Raw genomic sequence first — 20,233 nt, 5'->3', positions numbered from 1 at the left:
AGACAACCACAGATATACTGACCTAGAATGGGAGCTTACAAGGCTGCTGATTTTATTAGAACTTTCACAGATTAATATTTAATCCAGATAACCACTCAGTTAAATCCACAGCAGAGCCAGGGAAAGGATAATCAGTAATTTGTACCCAAATCCTGGCAGTTGAAATCTGAGAACAAATACAGTTTGTGTTAAGTGTTATTTTCAAAGTTCTGCCCTTGAACCCCAAACCTTGTGAATCCAACAGATTCGCAAAAACTGGCCCTGCTGGCTTTTGATGCAATGAAGGTCCCCCTTGCCTACTCTTTTCTGTTCAGTGAAGAAGCTGAAAGCTGATAATTCAGGTAACTTAGATCCACATCAGAGTACTGTAGGCCAAGGATGGAGACCCTCCACCCTGGAGAGCCTACTAGAAGCCATAGAATTCCTCTCTGTTGGCCATACTGGTTGGGGGCTACCAGGTATTGTTCCAACAGCTTCCAGAGGGGCCACAGAAGACAAAAGATGTTTGCCAGCAATCAATTCAGCCCAGCTTCCAAGGAGAACCATCCCAGTCTTATCCACAGCCATCTGGCATTTGCCCAGGGCAGAATTGAATCAATGGGCCATTCGTGAGGAAAAGAATCCATATACATTATGCCTTGAAACTATTAACCTATCTGCAACAGATTGCAATATTTGGGCACAACTAGATGTAGGATTTAGATCAGGGGTCTCCAAACTTGGCAACTTTAAGATTTGTGGACTTCAACTCCCAGAATTCTGAGGAATTTTAGGAGTTGAAGTCCACAAGTCTTAAAGTTGCCAAGTTTGGAGACCCCTGATTTAGATTGTTCATCAACTAGGTGGACAAAATAAAGCACTTCACCCATAGAATAGCCTTGTTTTTTAAAAGGGTGGAGTTTTTACAGCAGGCAGGCTTTCACCCATGTCCTCATGATGGTGGGGAGGGTGATGGAGCTTTTATCTGTAAATCCACTGCAAAGAAGGTGCCAAATTAAGCAGCCTGTGGTGGAGTTCCCATTTGAAAACATGCTACTGTCACCAGTCACCTGAAGGAGAATCCAGAGATTCTTAGCTGAGGCCAACACTGGGCTGCGATAGTGTCAAATAGAGGAAGAATCAAAGGTGGCTGCAGCCTTTGCATAAATGCACAATTGTCATCATGCCTCAATGAATAATTCAAAATAGTTTGTAGAGCTTCCAACTGGAGTCATACAAAGCCATCAAACGGAACCCAAAATTCCACCTTAAGAGTATTGAAGAAACCTCAGTCAACCAGAAAACCTGGATTGATCAGCTCCTGCTTTAAACCAAGTGGCAAGATTGATCAGCTCTGCAAGGCTTTCTTCCCTAACCGGTTGTCTTTGATCCATCACCCCACCCTGATGGCTGCCAATAATGGTGTGTGTGGCTGTTGAAGGAAAACAAAAAAAAGAGGTTGCCTAGAATTGGGATGCCTGGAAATACAGCACTCAACGCATACACACTCCTCATAAAGAGACATCTGATGTCCAAACTTTCAGGGCTGAAGAGTCTGCCGCTGGTCGGGACCCAGAAAGTTATACCATCTCCTCTCTCTATCCCTGGCCACCAGTTCCAAGGACCAGTTATAACCTTCCACTTGGATGTAAACCAAGAACCCCTTTAAAAAAGATGAATACACCACAGCAAGGTTATGGGGTACCAATTGGATGGAGATGCTGGGGAGACACCACACACATAGAGTGACTATGTTTTTCAAACTTGGCCTAGACTGAGGAATTCTGGGAGTTAAAGTCCACATACCTTAAAACAGCCAAGTCTGAAAAACACTGGATGCAGACCTGCCCAAAGGAAAACAGACCATCAGAAAAGTTGTTGATACCAGGGCAGATATTTGACGTTCCCTGGAAATTTTAATACAGTTCCTACAAGCATGGGACAGCCCAGCCAATAGGCAAGACACACCCGGGTATCTCTCTCACCCTGGTCCGTACAAAGGAGCTCCTGTAAATGTCTGCCACTCTGATTATTATTAAGCTTAAATAATAGGAATGCTAAAGCCCACGGAAATCCCAGCATTGTCTCTTCTAGTTAGCTTCTACTTCTGTCTCCCAATCTAATCAAGGGTGTCCACAGGGTGTGATCAAGAATCTCAAAAAAGTGTCTATGATAGTATAACAAAGATAAAAAATGGACAGCGCTTCAATGCACCGTTGTGGCTGCCATCTTGGCTGCTTTGACCATATTCTGTGGGCGTCTCTACCCAAGCGCTTGGAGACAGCTCCGATGTGTGGGACTAGAGCTAAAAAGCTCCTGGCTTTTAGTGACGGCCACCTAGGAGCCCACCTACTGATGCTTCTCCTTTAAGGAAAGGATACCTTTTTTGAAGCTACATCTGAACAGGTAAAGAAACGAAATGAAAGTTAAAGTCACCATAAAAATATTCATTGCTTCTATGTTCACATTTCATTTTCTCTGGCTTCCATCATAAAAAGCTTAGTGTGTGCTCATTGTTAATCTTCTCCGAGACAAGGATTTTTTTAAAGAGTTTAACCGCAATCCCAGGGCATTTGCGTTATTTTCCCTTAAGGATTGGCAGGAGTTAAATTCACTATTTCAAATCCTAACCTCCCTGAACACCAACAATGCTTCTGCTCAAACAGGAATAGATCACCAACCAACCTGTAATAGGAGCCGGGAGAACCTCTGGAGCTATTCCGCCCTTCGCCCCAGAAGCTCACCTCTCCTAACAGGATGCAAAAATCTAAGTGGGCCTTGCAATCTATCACCAAAATGCTTCATTCTGGAGCTTTGACTACAACCATAAATAAGGGAAATGGCTCCCACTTTCAGCAAGAAGGCTGGAATGCCACGGGGCCAGCCCCCCACCCCTCATTAGGCAAACGTAGCTTTCTGAAAGGGGCCAGGAAGAAACTCTGAGACACAGGCTCTTGACTGGAGATCCAGGCCTGGAGATGGAAGATCTCTATCCCCATCCCTGACAACTGGCTACCCAACAAGCCCATGCTCCACACCAGACAGAGACATGCTTCCCAATGACAGCTCAGCAGCCCCCAAAGCCTGCTGGTTGCGCCTCCAGTCCTCTTTGGGATGCGGCTGTTTCCATGGCAACAAACCGGGCGTTACAAGTCTTCTCCCCAAGCAGCAGCCACTCGCTGGCTCGCTCGCTCTCGCTCGGCTGGGAGGGGACGGGTGCCGAGCTGCTTCTGTAGGAGTCATGGCAGCTTGAAAAAGAAAATTGTTTGTAGACATTGCGCGGAAGCCTGCCTGAACGTGAACCTCTGAATGCCGGGCCTGTAACATTATATTTTAATGCACTCTTGCCATTTAATCATCCTCGGCTGCAGGCACCGGTCGGTTACCATGGGAATGATCGCAGCACTCACACATGCCATGAGCTACCGGAAAGCAGCCGAAGCATCATGGCTAACTCACTCTCAGCATAATTAGCAGAGACATCGGAATCAGAGGAGCTCCAGGCAAACTCATGTCCTCCTCCTGATCCCATCTCCTTCCCTACAAGGAAGAGCCAGGGATTCCCACAAAGCCTGTCTGACGGAGAGCCATGCACCAAAGCCCATCCACACATCCACATCCGCACAAAGGGGCTTTTGTGGTCTGCGTTCCTGTGCTGTTATACAGAGTGGCTTAACTGATGTGCCCACAGAAGAGGTCCATACGAGGAGACCGGCTATTTCCTCTGCAGAAGCTCCTTTTCCTAAAGCTCCCTTTGCCCTTCTTATCCCACAAAGGGAGCATCTTTTGGAAGGGTCTGCCATGCATGTGAAATCTTCGTGCTGAACTCTCAGCACGCTGCTATTTGCACGGCAGTCCCACTGCACCAAACAGCAGGCGGAAATAACTCGCCACTGAATTGCCCCTTGGCCTGGCCAAGGCTCCCCCAATTGGGCTCTTCTAAATACGAATCTTTCCATGCTTCAACCTGCTTCTCTTGGACCCCTAGAGCTCCTTGACTACACTCGGGCGCCCTCTGCAAAATCTTGTTGAAAAAGTGGTTCTGATGGTTGTGGGAAAACCTTTCACAGCTGCACTCCCATTTCACACAAAAGAAGCACTGGAGAATTACAGAGTTGGTGAGATTTAATATGGAAAGTGCAAACTCAGAGGGGAGGGGTAAATGACATTCCCTGGATGAGCGGATCCCATCTTCATAATCTGGGAACTATTTCACACCGGACAACCAAGGGGCCTGCCGCATCTCCCACCCCAATGGGTGGGATTCAGACAAGGGCTTCCCTGTGGCAGCCCCTTGACTGAGAGCTCCCTGTCCCCAAAGAGGAGCCCTTCCCGGCTTTGATGGTCTTCTGCTTCTGCTGCTGCTGCTGCTGCTGCCAGGAGGAAATGAGCTCCTTCTAGTCTTCCTTTTTAATTCCCGCTGCACATCTTAGTTCTGCACTTTGCTTTCATGGTATGGCCTGATTATACTCTGGACTTTTAGGGGATTCTGGTCTGCCTTGAGCGGAAAATTGTTCTTTAGCCAGGTCAATAAATGAAGAAGAAAAACCTCCATCCTTAGTTTTGCTCAGAATCACGTTCTGCAAAGCCAACAGAGATACTATTAGGCCATTGCCCATACAGGAGAAGGCAGGCAGGCCCATTTCAAAGGGGGGCATGTTTAAAATGCCAGTATCAGATGAACATATCAGCAGATCTTCTCCGAAAGGCATAAAGAACCTATGAAACAATGCACACCTGTGCACACAGAGAGACATAGGCATTCCTCTTGAGGCTTCCTAGTACAGGATCTTGCTAGTGCTTCTTTCCATCCATTTCTACAAGCGTCAGAACAAGGCCAGAACAATTGGCACACCCACAAATTATCTAAGGGAGGGAGGAGGGAAATGAACTATCAGTGCAAAAATATGTGTCTGATTGCAAAAGCTTGCAGCAGAACTGAATATTTTCAGCTCTGGATAATAAGTAGGAGCATTAAGAGGCCTTAATGGGGTCCCTGGACAGAGATCACATCACTTTCCTTCTGGGCTCTCTCAGGTGGTAATGGAGGGGGCTCATTAAATTCCCAGCAAACTTGCAAAGAGCTACAGCCACAGGTGCTGTACGACCGTCTCTGGGTCCTACTGAAACAGGTGGGGGCATTCCCAAAGGGACCCCTATAAGAAGCCACAAAGAGCTCGTTTTTTCATGGTTCCTCTGATTCTTTTTCTGCAGGTGGCGACTGTCCCTCATGTGCCACTGAGTGAGGAGGGGGATTCTTGTCTTTTACACTGAAAAAAAAATATTTGGCTTCCTCTACTAAATCTAACCGGCTTCCATAGAGTTCACAGCTGTAGGAAACACATATTTGCTTGGGGAGAAAGAGGTTTATTGCAAGTGAGAGAGAGAGAGAGAGAGAGAGAAACAGCCTTGAACTCTCTGGAAAAGGTGGATTTCAAAATGCTTCACCTATTGCTATTTTCAAATCTAGGGTAGGCATAATCTGGTGGAAAACATGTGTGGAAAACTTATCTGCAGAAGCCTTGCAGACTGCAAAGACGAGGCCAAGAGTTTCTCTGGAAGCGGATGGGTTCTCAGGTTAAGTCCCGGGGCAAGGTCCCCTAACAAAGCCTTGCTTTCTTTGTTCACATTCTGGGGAGTGTCTATCCAGGTGGAATCTCTTCCACATCGTCTCACAGGGTTTGGGACAGGGACCCTGCAGATTATGGAGAGCAGGATAACCCCCTCATCAATAGCTGCTTCTTTGCAAATAGCATGCTCCCCAGGGTCAGGTTGGCTCCCTCCCTTCAAAGGGCAGTGAAGAAAGTGGATAGATCTGAAGGAGGGAGAGGAAAGGCTTCGGATTTTAATGTTGACTTCTACACTGATCAATGTTTCAATTTGCCTGGAGCCTACTGAACTGCATTATACTCACTATGAGAGGCCCTAGCAGCAGAATTTACACTTCCTGCTAAACCAACACCCCAAAGCCCCATTTTAGTTGGGCAGAAGGTGTACCCTCGCCCATCTGTCCCACCTCACCCTCAAACACATGTCGGTTTGCCAACAGAGATGCCAAGCTCCTTCACTGCAGCAGAGAACAAATAGAGATAGAAAAGCAACATGGTCCAATTTTAATATTGATCAAAACTCATCTGCACTTCTCAAAGCAACTGGCAAATCGGAATATAATTATCCTTTGGCTATCAAATTTATCTAAGCTTGGCAGTGTGGTTTCTAATCAAAAAGTGGGCATCAGTGAAAAGGTGTACTAGAGAATCCTGCTTACTTGCAAAAAAGAAAAAAATTGTGTAAGAAAATCAGCATGAAAATGAGAAGGGGCGTTGACTTACCTGAACGCCTTTTCTCAGCACGGAGATGGATAATCCACCAATGGGTTGAGACTGTATTCCTGCCCAATCAGATCAGTCAGCCAAAGTTGCCACGCCCGTCCTGGACCACGAGATTCCCAGTCTTGACACGAGCGAAGCCATTGACTGACAGTAAGACGTTTTGGCTCAAATTAAATATCCCTTATTATCCTTGTCTAGAAGGGTGGGTGTGGATTATCCATCTCCGTGCTGAGAAAAGGCAAGTCAACGCCCCTTCTCCAGCACTGGAGATGGATAATCCACCAATGGGACATACCAAAGCCTATTGTCCCTCGGGTTGGGGAATAGACTGGTCCTGTGTGTAACTTTGGTCTAGCACCTGCTGGAGAACCCTCCTACCGAAGGAGGCCTCTGCAGAAGAGTATTTGTTGATTTTGTAGTGGCGAATAAATGGAGAAGGCGAAGCCCAAGTGGCCGCCCTGCAAACCTCAATAGAAGCTTGCATGGCCCATGCTGCCGAGGTGGCAGCACTCCTTGTGGAGTGAGCCGTGACATGCCTGGGGACTGGCAAGGCCTCCGCCTGGTATGCCCCAGTGTTGCATGCCTAATCCACCTACCAATGGTGGAGGAGGAGACCTTCCGGCTCCTAGAGGAGGGGTGGAAGGATATGAAAAGCACTTCTGAGTGGCGGAATTCCTTAGCGCCCTGCGTATGTCCAATGTGTGCCATTGTCGTTCTAGGGCATGAGTTGGGTTTGGACAAAAGTCTGGTAGGACTATTTCCTGCATTCTGTGAAAAAGGGAGTTGACCTTTGGGATGAAGGAAGGATCTATTCACAAGACTACCCTGTCCCTCTGAAAGTGACACAGGTCCTTCCTCGTTGAGAGAGAAGCTAACTTGGATATACATCGAGCTGACGTGATGGCTACTAAGAATGCTACCTTGTGGGTCAGGTAGTGGATGTCACATGTTTTGAGTGGTTCGAATGGTGCTCTGGTAAGAGCTTGCAGTACTCATGGTAGTTCCCACGATGGGTATCTGTGCACGGTTGGTGATCTAATGTTCGCAGCCCCTTTGAGGAAGGATCGGATTAAGGGGTGCTTACCCAAGGGTTCACTAGGGCTGGCCGAAAGTATTGTTGAGAGGGCGGCGATCTGCCTACGCAGCGTGTTTGGTGCTAGGCCCCTCTCTAAACCACCTAGTAGGAATTCTAGGACCTTGGGGATTGTAATCTTTTTGAGTGGCAATCCCTGTTTAGAGCACCATGATTGGAAACTTTTCCACGTGGCCTTGTATATACGGTTCGTGGAAGGGCGCCCTGAAGCCTGTATAACCCTAATTACGCCCTGTGAGCAAGACCCCCTAGTTAAGATTGACCGCTCAAGTGCCAGATGGCTAGTTGTAGCCATTGTGGCTCTGGGTGGGAGATCGCCCCCTGCCTGAGAGAGATCCTCTCCGGAGGGATCCGTCATGGATTTGTGTGAGAGAGACTCCTCAGATCTGCGAACCAAGGCCTCCTTGGCCAATATGGGGCCACAAGAATTACCTCGGCCCGTTCCCGCAGAATCTTGCGTACTACCGCCGGAAAGAGAGGTAAGGGTGGGAATGCATATAGGAGCTCCCTTGGCCATGGGCTCTGTAACGCATCCGTCTGTTCTGCTCCCCTGGATGGGATTCGGGAGAAGAAGAGAATCAGTTGGGCATTGGAAGAAGAGGCAAACAGGTCTACCTGGGGAAGACCGAAGCGGTGGCAGATCTCCCTGAAGATCCTCGGGTGCAGTTGCCACTCCGAGTGGTCTATTGTTGTTCTGTTCAACAGATCTGCCTTAGTGTTTGTTTCCCCTGATATGTGGTCGGCCCTTATTGAGGCCAGGTTTTGTTCCGCCCAAGCTCCCAGTAGGAGTGCCTCGGACGACAGGGAGTGGGAGTGCATGCCCCCCTGACGGTTTATGTGGGCTTTGGCTGTCACGTTGTCCGTTAGGACTAATACGTGACTGCGTGTTAGGCTGTCTTGGAAATGTCTTAACGCTAGGTGGATGGCTCGGAGTTCGAGCCAGTTTATGTTGTGCCGGAGGTCCGCTGTTGACCAGCGGCCCTGTGTCCACTTGGTCCCCAGGTGAGCTCCCCAGTCGAACAGGCCTGCATCGGTTGTGAGTACTATTCTGTCTGGTTCCCTGAAGAGAGAGCCTCTGAGAAGGGCCAGAGATAGCCACCACTTGAGAGAGTGCCGTACTCCCAGTGGTAGACTTACCCTTCTTCGGAATGCACTGAGCTTCTGTCTCTGAAATGGAAGCATGAACCACTGTAGCTCCCTTGAGTGCAGCCTTGCCCATGGGACGATTGCTATGGTCGAGATCATCTTCCCTAACAGTTGGGAAAGGCAGACTAGCGTCACTGACTGACCGCGGTTTACCTGTTTTACTGTTTCCCTTATGTTGCTGGGGCATTCCTGGGATAGGTACACCTTGCACTCCACTGTGTCTATGACAGCTCCAAGATGTAGTATCCTCGTTGTCGGAGCTAAATGGCTCTTGAGAAAATTCACCGAGAAACCGTGATCCTGCAGCAGTTTTATTACTAATTTTAAGTCTGCCTGAGCATGGCGGGCGGACGTTGATTGGATTAGAATATCGTCCAGGTAACACTGGACTCTGACCGGAATGGTCCTTAGGTGTGCTGCCAGAACCGCCAGTATCTTGGTGAACACCCTGGGCTCTGATGATAGGCCAAATGGGAGCGCTCTGTATTGGAAGTGATGTCCCCTGTAAGCGAACCTTAGAAACTGGCGGTGAGCCAGAGAGATGGGGATGTGAAGTATGCCTCCGTGAGGTCGATAGATGTCAGAAAATCACCTTTTCTTACGCTTCCTAGGATGGAGCACAGTGTCTGCATTTTGAATTTGTGGTATGTTAGGTAGAAATTTAGCCTTTTTAGATCTCGGATGGCTCTCCACCCCCCTGATGGTTTTGGAACCACGAAGAGGATAGAATAAAATCCCTGGCCTCTCTGGTCCATAGGCACCGGTTCTATGCTTAGTAGGTGTTGAACGGCTTCGTTCATGAGTTTTCTCTTTGTTGGGTTCGCGGGACAGGGGCAGGGGCAGAAGCAGTTCGGGGGATTGGAGAAGAATTCTAGGGAGAGACCGTGGAGTATGGTCTCTCTGACCCATACGTCCGTGGTGGTTTCTTCCCACTGGAGGGCAAACTGGGCGAGCCTGCCCCCTATGGGAAGGTCTGGGAGGGAGTCATCGCTTGGTGTGTTTTCCTATAGGCGGACTCACCCTTTCGGTCCTCGGCCTTAAGAGCCTCTGCAAAATCTCCTGATATAGCTGTGTCCGATATCAGGGGTCCTATGGATTCGTCCACCGCTGGTACTTCCAAAGTTCCCTCCAGCTTCCTGGCTACACTGAATAGCCTCTTATCTGTGTTGCTGGGAAGAGGGAGGGAGGCTGGTGCTGACCACTGTTTCCTTATTGCGTTTAGGAACAGGGTCGGACATGGTATGTGGTGTTGAGTGGTTACCTTTTTGGCGAACCTGGGATCAGCCTCCATGTCGACTATGATGGGTTCCGTTGCTGTCCCCTGACCAAGATGGGCTGTGGACTCTGCCTTATGCAGTATGGTGACAGAAAGAGAGGGGTTAAAAAGGCCATTAAAGGAAGGCACCTCAGGTGAGTTGTCCTCCTCTTCGAACATTTGGATCTCCTGTGACGTACCTGGTTGGTCAAGGTAAGAATCTTCGGAGATCGACGAGTCTGAGAGGGAAGAGGGGTCCTGTTGGTCCTCTGTTTCCTCCTGGTGCCTCGATCTGTGCTTTTGCGGCTTGGGTTTGGTGGTCTGAGCCCTGGCCTCAAATGCGCGGTCTACTGCCTGCGCTATTAAGGTCGCTAGTAGGTCCCCGTCAGAGCAGGTGGGGAAGCAATTACCTGTGTTCCTGCTGGTGCCGGAGTTAGTGTGGTCTCCGGAGGCTCCTGTGTCCTACGTGGTGAGGGGGATCGGGAAAGCGATGAGAATTCACCTGTCCCGCCTCGTGCTGGAGACTGAGATGAATCCCCAGTAGACCAGACACCCAGTGGGGATGATGACAGTCCCACTGGTAGTTCAGGTGCTATCTCCCCCCATTTTGACACCTCTCTATTCTGGCCCTTTTCTGAGCCCTACTGAATTCTTTTTCCAGGGCTTGGTGCCTTCTGATTGCCTGTTTGTCTGCCTTCTTGGATGACTTTTTGGCAACCTTGATCTTAGAGGCTGTTGGTACTTCAGAGCTCTCTAAACTGGGTGCTCTGGAAGTAGAAGGCAAGGCTCCAGCAGAGGGAATGATGACTTCCTCCATTCTCCACTAACGCAGAGTCACGATAGGGGAACCCCGGTAGTAGGAGAGCTTCTACACTGAGTAAGGACAGGTGCACTACGGGGGGCACCTGGAACCCAGGAACAGACTCCTTGATTGGTCTGAAAATTGCTGTACTCGGATAATGGCAGGCACACTAATGGGGATGCCTGGAATCCAGTTTAGGCTGAAATGGGTAAGAGCAGGCACACGACTGGGGATGCCTGGAACTCACCACTAAAATCCAGAAACATACAGGCCACTAATGGGGAGCTCAAGGTCCGGATGGAGCCAAGACAATATAATTCAATTGGTTGTGCAACAGAGGCACTTAGCTTATTCTAGTCAGGGAGGCACCAAGATTGGAAAAAGAAGTTATGAACACCTATCTGGTTCTGTGAAGGTTTAACAAGTTTACAGTGTTTTAAAGGGCTTAAAATGCTTAGGGAGTCTGTAAGGAGTCTTGTGACTCCAGTACCTTTTCCTATGCTTCGGAATTATTCAGCTCCCTGTTTATTTAGAACTGGAGAGAGGATCCTGGCCACGCGTGTACAATCTGTCTGCTGCGCACGCTCAGTGGTACTTTGTCTTCAAAAAAATGGCCGCCGCAGGCCTAGGACTACTGCGCATGCACTCAAAATGGCTGCTGCGCCTGCGCAGAAGCCTCCTCTATTGCCTGTGCCACGTGTGTCGGAAACAAAGAGATCGCGCATGCGCTGAGCTGCCCCGGTAATGGCGGCTCATTTAAAAAACCCGGGGATTTTTAAAAGGTGACGTTCCGCCTTCCAGCTGGCTTGCGCCGCCTGAAAAAACTCCGCGGCTACCTCCCCCCTCACATGCACCTCCCCCACTAGTCCTCTGCTTCTTCCACGAGGCTAAGACGGTTGTTGTTATTAACTGTGGGCTTAAAAGCCGCAGCTCAGCCGATCGGCCGTCTTCCCCCCCCCTTTTTTATTTATCAAGAGCTATCGGCGTGGGTAAGTGGAGGATTGGGGTTTGGGTTAGGGAGGGAGTTTAAGGGAATCCCCCCCTTTCTAGCGAGGGTGGATATCCCTCTGGGAATTCTGAATTTCAATTTGCAATTTGGAAGAATTTTAAATAATTTAGTCAATTGAATCCAATTAATTTAAATTAACCTAAACTCTGAGCCCCTGAAAGATAATCCACCAATGGAAGAGAACTATACCTGCCTAGGAGCCAAAGTTGAACGTCTGATTCCTGGGTGAGATCAGTCAAGACTGGGAATCTCGTGGTCCAGGATGGGCGTGGCAACTTTGGCTGACTGATCTGATTGGGCAGGAATACAGTCTCAACCCATTGGTGGATTATCCATCTCCAGTGCTGGAGAACAAATGTTCAATGAGTACAAATTTTCAGGGAGACCCCCACAATGGAAAGAAATGCAGACGTGGAAAAGGATCCCAGCTGATACAGTAGGCAAAGCAAAGTGGGCTCTTCCTCCCTTCACCTGCTAACCTGGACTGTTCAGACCTCTGAAAGGAAGATTTCTGTTGCTGGCATGCCAGCTAAAGATTTATTGGAGGCAAAAATATACCAAACATGAAATCAGAATAATTTCTTGTAAGGGCAAAAGGGGGCCATCTATCAAGAAGGATGACAGGAACTCTAATATCCATCCCCCTTTAAGGCCCTGGTTACCCTTATTAATTGCACATCTAATTGCCACTCATTAATATCAAATGCCATTTTCTCTTACGTGTCTATGACTCATTGCTTTCCTTGATTAGGTTTATATGAGTAAGCAAAATATCTCTGATAAAACCTGGTACAATTTTTCCAATAAAATATTGAAAGGAATCTGTTCTGACATGAATGCATTGTTCTAATTTGGGGTGTTTTTTTTTCTGGGCTTTTAGTACAATCTGCACCAATGGAAATGCAGAAGGGCTCCATCCATGACGTCGTGCATGCTGTGTATATTGGAATCCAAGTCAAATATCACTGTAAGGTTAATTCTGAAATGCAAACATGGATCAACTCTTTCCCCCGCCCCCTTAAATCGAATGACCTATCAGGTGCAAGGAGATAAACTGATTCTTTTCTGCATGCTGAAAATAAAAGGCAGCTCCTTTTCTACCATTAACAGCATTCAGAACTTGTATTGCTACCAATCATGGTTGATCTGAGAAATTAAGGCCAACGTTGCTTAACCATGAACTAAAAGACTTGGAAGGAACACTGCAGAGTCTCACATCCAGGTCTCTGGGCCACAGTAGGCTCTGTAGCATCAATGTTCCTGGACCGTCCTGGCCAGTGGCTGGCCAGAGTCTTCCTCGGGCCCTTTGTAGAAGGAGCAGGTGTTTCCTTGCAGTACTTGGTTCCACTGCCAAACACCTTTCATCTGTCGGAAGGTCTTCTTAGGTTAACACAACACACACACACCCCTTGCCCTCCAAAGCCGCAGGAGATCCAGTCAGCAGACCACATTTTCAAATATTTTGAGGACTGTATTTATGCCCTGCATTAATTTTCTCCTCCACCATCTGCCATAGGATTTGGTCTCCAATCCCCTAAGCTTCCTGACTGCTCATTTCTGGACATACCCAGTCAGAAGACAGCTGAGGCCCTGCGCTTTACGGTTCAGGGGACCCAGCCAAAGATTTGCTTGATCTGCTGGATTATCACTGTAGAAACACCAAAATCCTTGCAGCATCCTAAGCCAAGCCTTTCCTCATCCTCTCCCTCATTGATTTTGCCTTCTTCCTTCTGGCCCAATCCATCAAAAGCTTCTGTTTCTTGATTAAGCCTTGCCATGAAAGGAAACCCTCCTAGCATTATCCCATCGTTCCCTTCCAGAACATCATCCTGGACAACATGCAAGGTCTGTATTTAGTTCAGTGTCCAGAACAGAACAGAATAACAGAGTTGGAAGGGACCTTAGAGGTCTTCTAGTCCACCCCCCTGCTCTAGCAGGAAACCCTATACCAGTGATGGCGAACCTTTTAGAGACCGAGTGCCCAAACTGAAACCCAAAACCCACTTATGCATCGTCGGGTCCGGGTGGGTGTGGCCAATTGGGTGGGCGTGGCTGCGGTGGTAACGCCAGACTGGGTGGGATGAAAACGTTCAATCAATCAATTCCAACTTTGCGAGATCTTTTTTTTTCCCGCGAGAAGCTGAAATTGACTGATTGAACCTTTTTTTTTTGCACACGGCAGTGGAGGCCTAAAGCGAAAAGGTTTTATAAAACCCAGCTGAAGGCCTAGGACTGGGGCGATGGCGCGCGTGCCCACAGAGAGGGCTCTGAGTGCCGCCTCTGGCACCCGTGCCATAGGTTTGCCACCACTACCCTATACCGTTCCAGACAAGTGGCTGTCCAGCCCTTTCTTAAAATCCAGCTTCCAATTATGACAAGGCAGATGTTTTCTGGAAATCCACAGGCAAGACCTGAAGACCATGCACACATACATGCACACACACACACACAATCCCTTGGTGACTACATTTGTGGCACCTGGGATTTTAACTCTAACAATGGAGTTTCATTGCAATACATATTGTTAGCAAAACCCCATCTATCTCCTCTCCTAACCTCTGTCAAGTCTTTCCATAAAGCCACCTAGGTTAATAACCACCCTCACATTTGGCAACAATTTCAGTGGACTGCAGACTGCCTAAAGGGCAGACTTTCCTTCAATCTAATTAGATGGACTTGAATTAGGCTTAGCAGTTGCGGACTTATCTCTAGCGGCTTCCTTCACACCATGCAGAACGGTCTAATCATGTTTCCACCACAAATCAAATCAGCAGATAAAACAGACCAGAGGGTTGTGAAGCCCTGGTGAGCCCCCGTTAATCACTCATGTCAACATGAACCCGATCCAGCCTCCATATTGCACTCTGGGTAACCCAGATGCTTCATAGATATTTTGAAGTGAAAATGAAAGCGTTCAACATTAAGATTCCAACCATTCTCTCACCATGTGTTGTAGCATTAGTGTGTTGATTTGTTCCTGCATTAGGGAAGTTGCTGCTTCTGAATTCAAGGAAGGCAAAGGTGGGGTGGAGTTGGCCACTGTAGACAGGGGAGCCCAGACACAAAGCCCATCTCCTTGCCATCTTGCAGCTTTAAGCGGAGAGAAAAGAGGGATCTGTCAAGCATCATTTCGTGTAACAAGAACAGATCACCCCTGGGTCCTTTACCTCTTTGATCCAGCCAGGCAGATGGGGGGGGGGGGAGAGGCCAAACCCAACAACCCACAGGAAGGCGAGGCAGAGGCTGCTGCAGACGGAAGAGGCATTATTATTTCATGCTTTCTTCTACATCCACAATTAGCTTTTAGCGAGATATGCTTTGTAAATGCACTGAGCCAATTTCACGTTCATCTCTAATTCTCTGCTGGATTTATACATATTAATGTCAAAAAGATTGTGTGGACTAAATGCCAAAGTTTATCAGCTACCCCAAATTAATTAGGAACTCTCGAGTTAAGCACCCCATTGAGCATTACATGCCTGAAATCCAAGTCAAGAGAGACCCTGACAACGCATCCCTGGAAGATGAGGCTTCGGCTGGGACAAAGACAGGAAGGGCTCAAGCGAGGCATTTTCTGGAAAACAAGATCCTGAGTGGGATCTCTGCAAATCTGAACAATTGAAATTGCCAAGGAGTTCTAGAACCGAGCTCCAAAAATTAGAGAGCTAACTAGACAGAAGCATAATGCCACTCCTACACAAACAGGATTATGGTTTCAGGAGTCCAGAAATATATATAGACCATTTGGATGGCATGCTGTGGTTATCATGCCCCCCCTGAGTTTGTGGAGAAGATTTGCATGCATTCTTCAGATTCTCCAGAGAGGACTAAGCATTACCCTCTAACAAGCCCACCACCCTGATTTCAATGAGCTCTGGGCTGCCCTCCAAATAACGAGCAATCTTCCAGGATTTCAGACAAACCTTTTTCCCAGAACTGTGCACCTGAACTGGGAAGCTTCCATCCACACATGTCCCAACAGAAATAAATGACTCATTCTTCTTGCCAGGCTCAGGCACCCTGTTCTCCATCCCATTCCCTCGAGCCACTTCCTCGTGAGGCAGATGAAAACTGTTGGGCTGAGCTCCTGTTCAACAGGCAGATTGTTTCTCTGTGGTTACAAAGGCCGAGAGATCAGCGCGATGCATTTTCAAACAATAATAAAAGTTTCAAGGCTTGCCAAACTGGTTAAACAACCGAGGGTAAAGAAGTTATGTGAGTTCGTTGAAAGCTCAGAGGGAACATGAGCCTCAACAGGCAAACGCCAGAAAAGAAAAGGAAACTGCATTTGAATTTAAAGACTTGAGAAGATGACAACAAAGGAGTACATAATAGGAAGGTGTTTGTGGGCTCAAATCTTTCTTCAGAAGCGGTTCAAGTACAGCTCTGAGTCGAGGGACATCTCCTCTCCCTCCTTCATGTCTTTCCCAGCTCTAGGAAAGCATGAAAAGCTGCTAAAAAGGAAGCAGAGGGGAGAAGTTGGAGGCAGCCCACCGGAAGCCCCTCACTCACTGCTTCCCTTATCTGCCTCCACCTCTCTGCTTTTCCTTTCAGCTTCCCTACATTTTGCTATTCCAAACCCTCCTTTCCACTCTCTAATCCGCATCTTCTGTTTGTACCCCCCACCCACAGATAAATGGAAGGGGGGAGAAAAAGGCAGAAAGTGCTCTGTGGGCTTTTCTCCAGAGACACAGACAATCCGATACTTGGGCTGTTGTCCTGACATCACTGTGCCGCTGCCTTATCCCCAAGTCCACCTTCAAGGGCCATTGCTGCATTTCAAAGGATTTGTGTCTATAGTAACAAAAGGCAGAATGGAACCTGATCACCAACCTTGGTCCCAACCTGGACCAACTGACTTTCAGTCATTACACTTGAAGTCCTAACATAGTAAGAAACAATAAATTCTTTTCTCCATTTCATCCTTCATGCTGTTAGGTGTTCCCAAAATTTTAGGCTGATTGGGTCATGCCTCTCCCAATTTTTGGAGTGTGACACTTGGTATGATTGTTCAAGATCAATTGGTCCCTGAACTGACCCATCAATCTCTTGGAATATGACAACCACAGTACTGGATCAAAGGCCCTACTCCATTCAGAGAGTGGAAAATCAAGAAAGAACCAGAACACAACTGAACAACCAAGGTCTCCTGCTCTTGGTGGCCACAAAAACACCTTGTGTGAAGAAACATATCCTGATATTTGTCCAAATCACTTTCAGGGTTCAAATTCTAATACCCATCATCTGGACCATAATGTGACTTTTCCATGGCAACCCTTGCCCTCTGGAACATCCTTTCCCTTGAGATCCAACAGCCCCCACCTCTTCCCCTTCTGGAAAGCCCCCAAAGAAGTTGAGGCTGGAGGATAGTGGGCTTGGTTGCATCAAGGGAGATTGATGATGGCATCAGGATTCTTTGTTTCTGCTTTTTTTTTGGCTTTAATTTTTTATGGTGTTTGGTTGTCTAGAACTGTTATGAGCCATCCAGATTTGTGGTTTTAAGATAGGCGACCAAAAAAGTTTTTAAAATAAATGAAATCTCAAACATGCTGGGTGGTTCTTCTCCCTCAGCTAGTGAATTTTTTCAGCTCTTTGTTCTTGGCAACCCTATTTTCCATTTTTCCACCTCATTTGCCATAGTCTGGAGTCCACCAGCGACAGTCCACCAAAAGGTGCTGACTCTGCCAGTGAAAGATGCTGTGCTGAGAAAATAGGGAGGCCGTCAAATCTCTTCTTGTGGTAATTTTTCTTTTTACTTCATTTCTGAACTGCAGGGACTATAAATGTGTGTGCTTCTGATCTTTCCTTTCTTTTATGTTCACATCTTTTTCAGCTACTCCTTACAAGTTAACCATTTGGTCTGGCCAGATCCAGGCAAGAATTCAAACGATGTCTCAAGTCAAAGCCAAGGATGTGCCCAATGGCATTTAAATTGCTCCTTTTGATCTCTTCCTTCTACCAGCTGCTTATTTTCTTTGTTTGCTTACTCTGATATCAAGGACAATGGAGTTCCTTATCTTAATGAAGAATGCAATGTTCTTTTTGTGGCTCTCTCATGCTGGCAGACTGTAAGTTTCCCAGCTTCTTATTACACTACTATCCTTAGAAGAAAGCAAACTGAAAAAGAAGGAAGGTCACGAAAACAAAATAAAATTGGGAATCTGTAACAAGATCCAGGTTTTTTAGAGGCTCAAAGCAAGAATTCTCTGGAATGGAGACTGGCCTTTGACACGTCTTCCAATAAACATTACAGCAGGGGTCCCCAATCTCTGGGCCGGTTCAGAACCAGACCGTGCAAGCGGCGGGTGAGCAGACGTGCGCAGCTCCATTTGCGCGAGCGGTGGGACTCCCATGCACGCATGAAGCTCCATTTGTGTGAGCAGCAGGCACACATCCCCACTCACACAAATGGAGCTTCACGCGCGCATAGGGGTGCCCGCTGCTCGTGCAAATGGAGCTGTGTGCACAAGCCTGCTGCTCACAACCCTTTCCTCCCTCCCCTCACCCAGTCCACAAAGCCACAAAGGTTGGGGACCACTGCATTACAGAAAACAGAGAAAGATAAGGATGGACCCAAGATTAGTCAAAAGATCACAAATATCAGTGTGAACAAAAGTATTTTCTGTGACTTTGGAAGAAGCACATAATCAGAAAGTCCCACAATGCCACAAGGCTCATTTAAATAACAGACATTTATTATTTGTTTATTTACAACAGCTTTGGATATGTCTACTGAACTGGACATACGTAATTGCCAAAAGAGACCATTTTTAATCCTGAGAGATACAGGCTCATCAAGATTGTAAATTACGCACCCAAAGAGCCATTGAAAGCATTAAAAAAAACCCTCTTTTTTTCAGGAACAGAATGGTGTGAAAATCTGATTAGGCATCCTTTCAATTAGCAGTTGCAGTCAGTTCTGAGTCTTGCTGGAGCCTATTTTTCCCCAGAGTCTTAGAGATGACCATGCTCACCTCTTTCACTGCAGCCTCCAATTTCAGGTGATAAATCAAGTCAACTCCAGAAGCAGGACAAATAAAACTTTCAGTGAGGCAGAAGCTTCAGGGCACTGAAGCCTCCAGGAAAGCATGAAGCAGTAGGGATTCAGAAGGCAATTCCACCCCTGGGGCTGTTGCCACCGATTTCCATCAGAGATTATTGCTGGAAAATGTATTTGATAACTTCAGAGAACACGGAACGGATGACGGGTTTCAGAAGCTCCAATAACCACAAAAAAAGGTCTTCTGATTCCAAATGATCAAACATCACTTAAACATTTCTATACAAAATATCTGATGTCAGAGGTTCAGAATTAATGCATTTATACATGTCTGCTCATAGGCAAATGCCCGGAGGTTATTCTCTCAATCCATTCATCTACAGCTGTCTTCTTGTAATGCTTCATCTTGCTTGCCATCTACATCTGGGCAATTAAACTTCAAAATCTTGCTACAGGCATTCGTTACTTTCCAAATAAAAACAAATGTGAGTTTGAGGAAATCTCCCTATTTCGCTTAGTGTGTCTGAGCCGCATTAACACAACTTCATGAAATACGGATCTTTCCACGGTTAAGCCATCACTACACATTATGGATTCAGTCTTTATTCTTGGACAGATCATTGGGAATTTGGGAGGTATGAAAGGTCAGCTTGGCTTTTCCTGGTTCTTCTGTAATAGCTGCACATCCAAAGCATTGTCCTCCTGCTGGCCAATCAAAGCATCCAGGCCCCAGAATAACACAGGCAGCCCCCAGAAAATGCCTCATGACTTCCAGCCCTTATGAAGAAGAGAGACATGGTGGATCTTCTCAGAGAGGGCAGTGAAGAGCCAGAAACAATCACAACATTCCTAAATGCATCCCTTTACTTTACCCACAGCTCTACCTGGAGCCCCTGGCTGCTTTCAGAGCAAAATCCCCTCTTGCACAGTTAATAGTTTTATTATTGTTTTATTGCTTAGCTGTAAGGCAACTCACAGGTCTGTAGTGATGCAAAGGCAAGGCATAAATATTTTAACTGCTGCCCTTTAATTTAGTGTTGGCTTCTGGTGGGTTGCAGCCCCTTCTTGCATGAAAGAAAGCACTTTAAAATAGAGGTCATAAGTCGTGTTCCTGACAAAATGGACCAGCCATTCCACCTTCTCCAGCCGCTCGCTGCTAGGCTTAGTGCTAGGGTCAGGCGCCATTCACCTGCTCAAGGGCCAAAGAACCCAACAGTCCCCTACGGAGTCATCACTCAGGAAATATGCATGTATAAATGATCCATTACACCAACTATGGACCATTTTATGAAGGACTACTTGGGGGGGGGAGGACAATGGGCCCTTTATGACCCATGAAGTTCAATTCCCAGCATTCCTGAGCCAGCATGGAATTCTGGGAGTTGACATCCAGAGCTCATAAAGGGGCCATAGTTCTCCACCCCTGGATTACCTGGATATGCCCGCAAACAACACAATGTTGTACTACAAACATCCACACATTCGCATACACCTCTTTGGAAATGGAAAGTAACAAAGATCAAGAAACTGGATTTTGGAGTTCACTGCTTGGAAAAAAGACTGAAGGAAAACAGAACATGCTGTGCCCCCCCCTAAAACTGGTCAAGTATGATTCCA

At 47.2% G+C, this 20,233-nt stretch overlaps 1 protein-coding gene across 10 annotated transcripts in view; it reads right to left on the bottom strand.

Moving 5' to 3' along the window:
* Window positions 1-20,233, bottom strand: part of CADM1 (cell adhesion molecule 1) — a 233,240-nt gene that overhangs the window by 130,552 nt on the left and 82,455 nt on the right. For 2 of the 10 annotated variants that reach the window (XM_039350475.1, XM_039350477.1), the window contains exons 1-2: window positions 14,561-14,716; window positions 4,717-4,845 (exon numbers count right to left, since the gene is read on the bottom strand). The exons of 1 other annotated variant lie outside the window; for it this stretch is intronic. In XM_039350475.1, the coding sequence (XP_039206409.1) occupies window positions 4,717-4,845; window positions 14,561-14,699 (268 nt within the window). In that variant the 5' untranslated portion in view covers window positions 14,700-14,716. Of the gene's footprint in view, window positions 1-4,716; window positions 4,846-14,560; window positions 14,722-15,539; window positions 15,670-20,233 lie in introns of those variants that run through there. 7 more of the 10 variants (XM_039350476.1, XM_039350481.1, XM_039350479.1 and 4 more) reach the window with 5 other exon arrangements.

Source organism: Crotalus tigris, unplaced genomic scaffold (genome assembly GCF_016545835.1).
Source record: "Crotalus tigris isolate CLP2741 ecotype Arizona unplaced genomic scaffold, ASM1654583v1 scf7180000018340.3345759, whole genome shotgun sequence".
NCBI classification, from domain to species: Eukaryota; Metazoa; Chordata; class Lepidosauria; order Squamata; family Viperidae; genus Crotalus; species Crotalus tigris.
The sequence above is the reverse complement of the archived record's forward strand: the minus strand, read 5'-3'. Positions and strand labels throughout refer to the sequence as shown.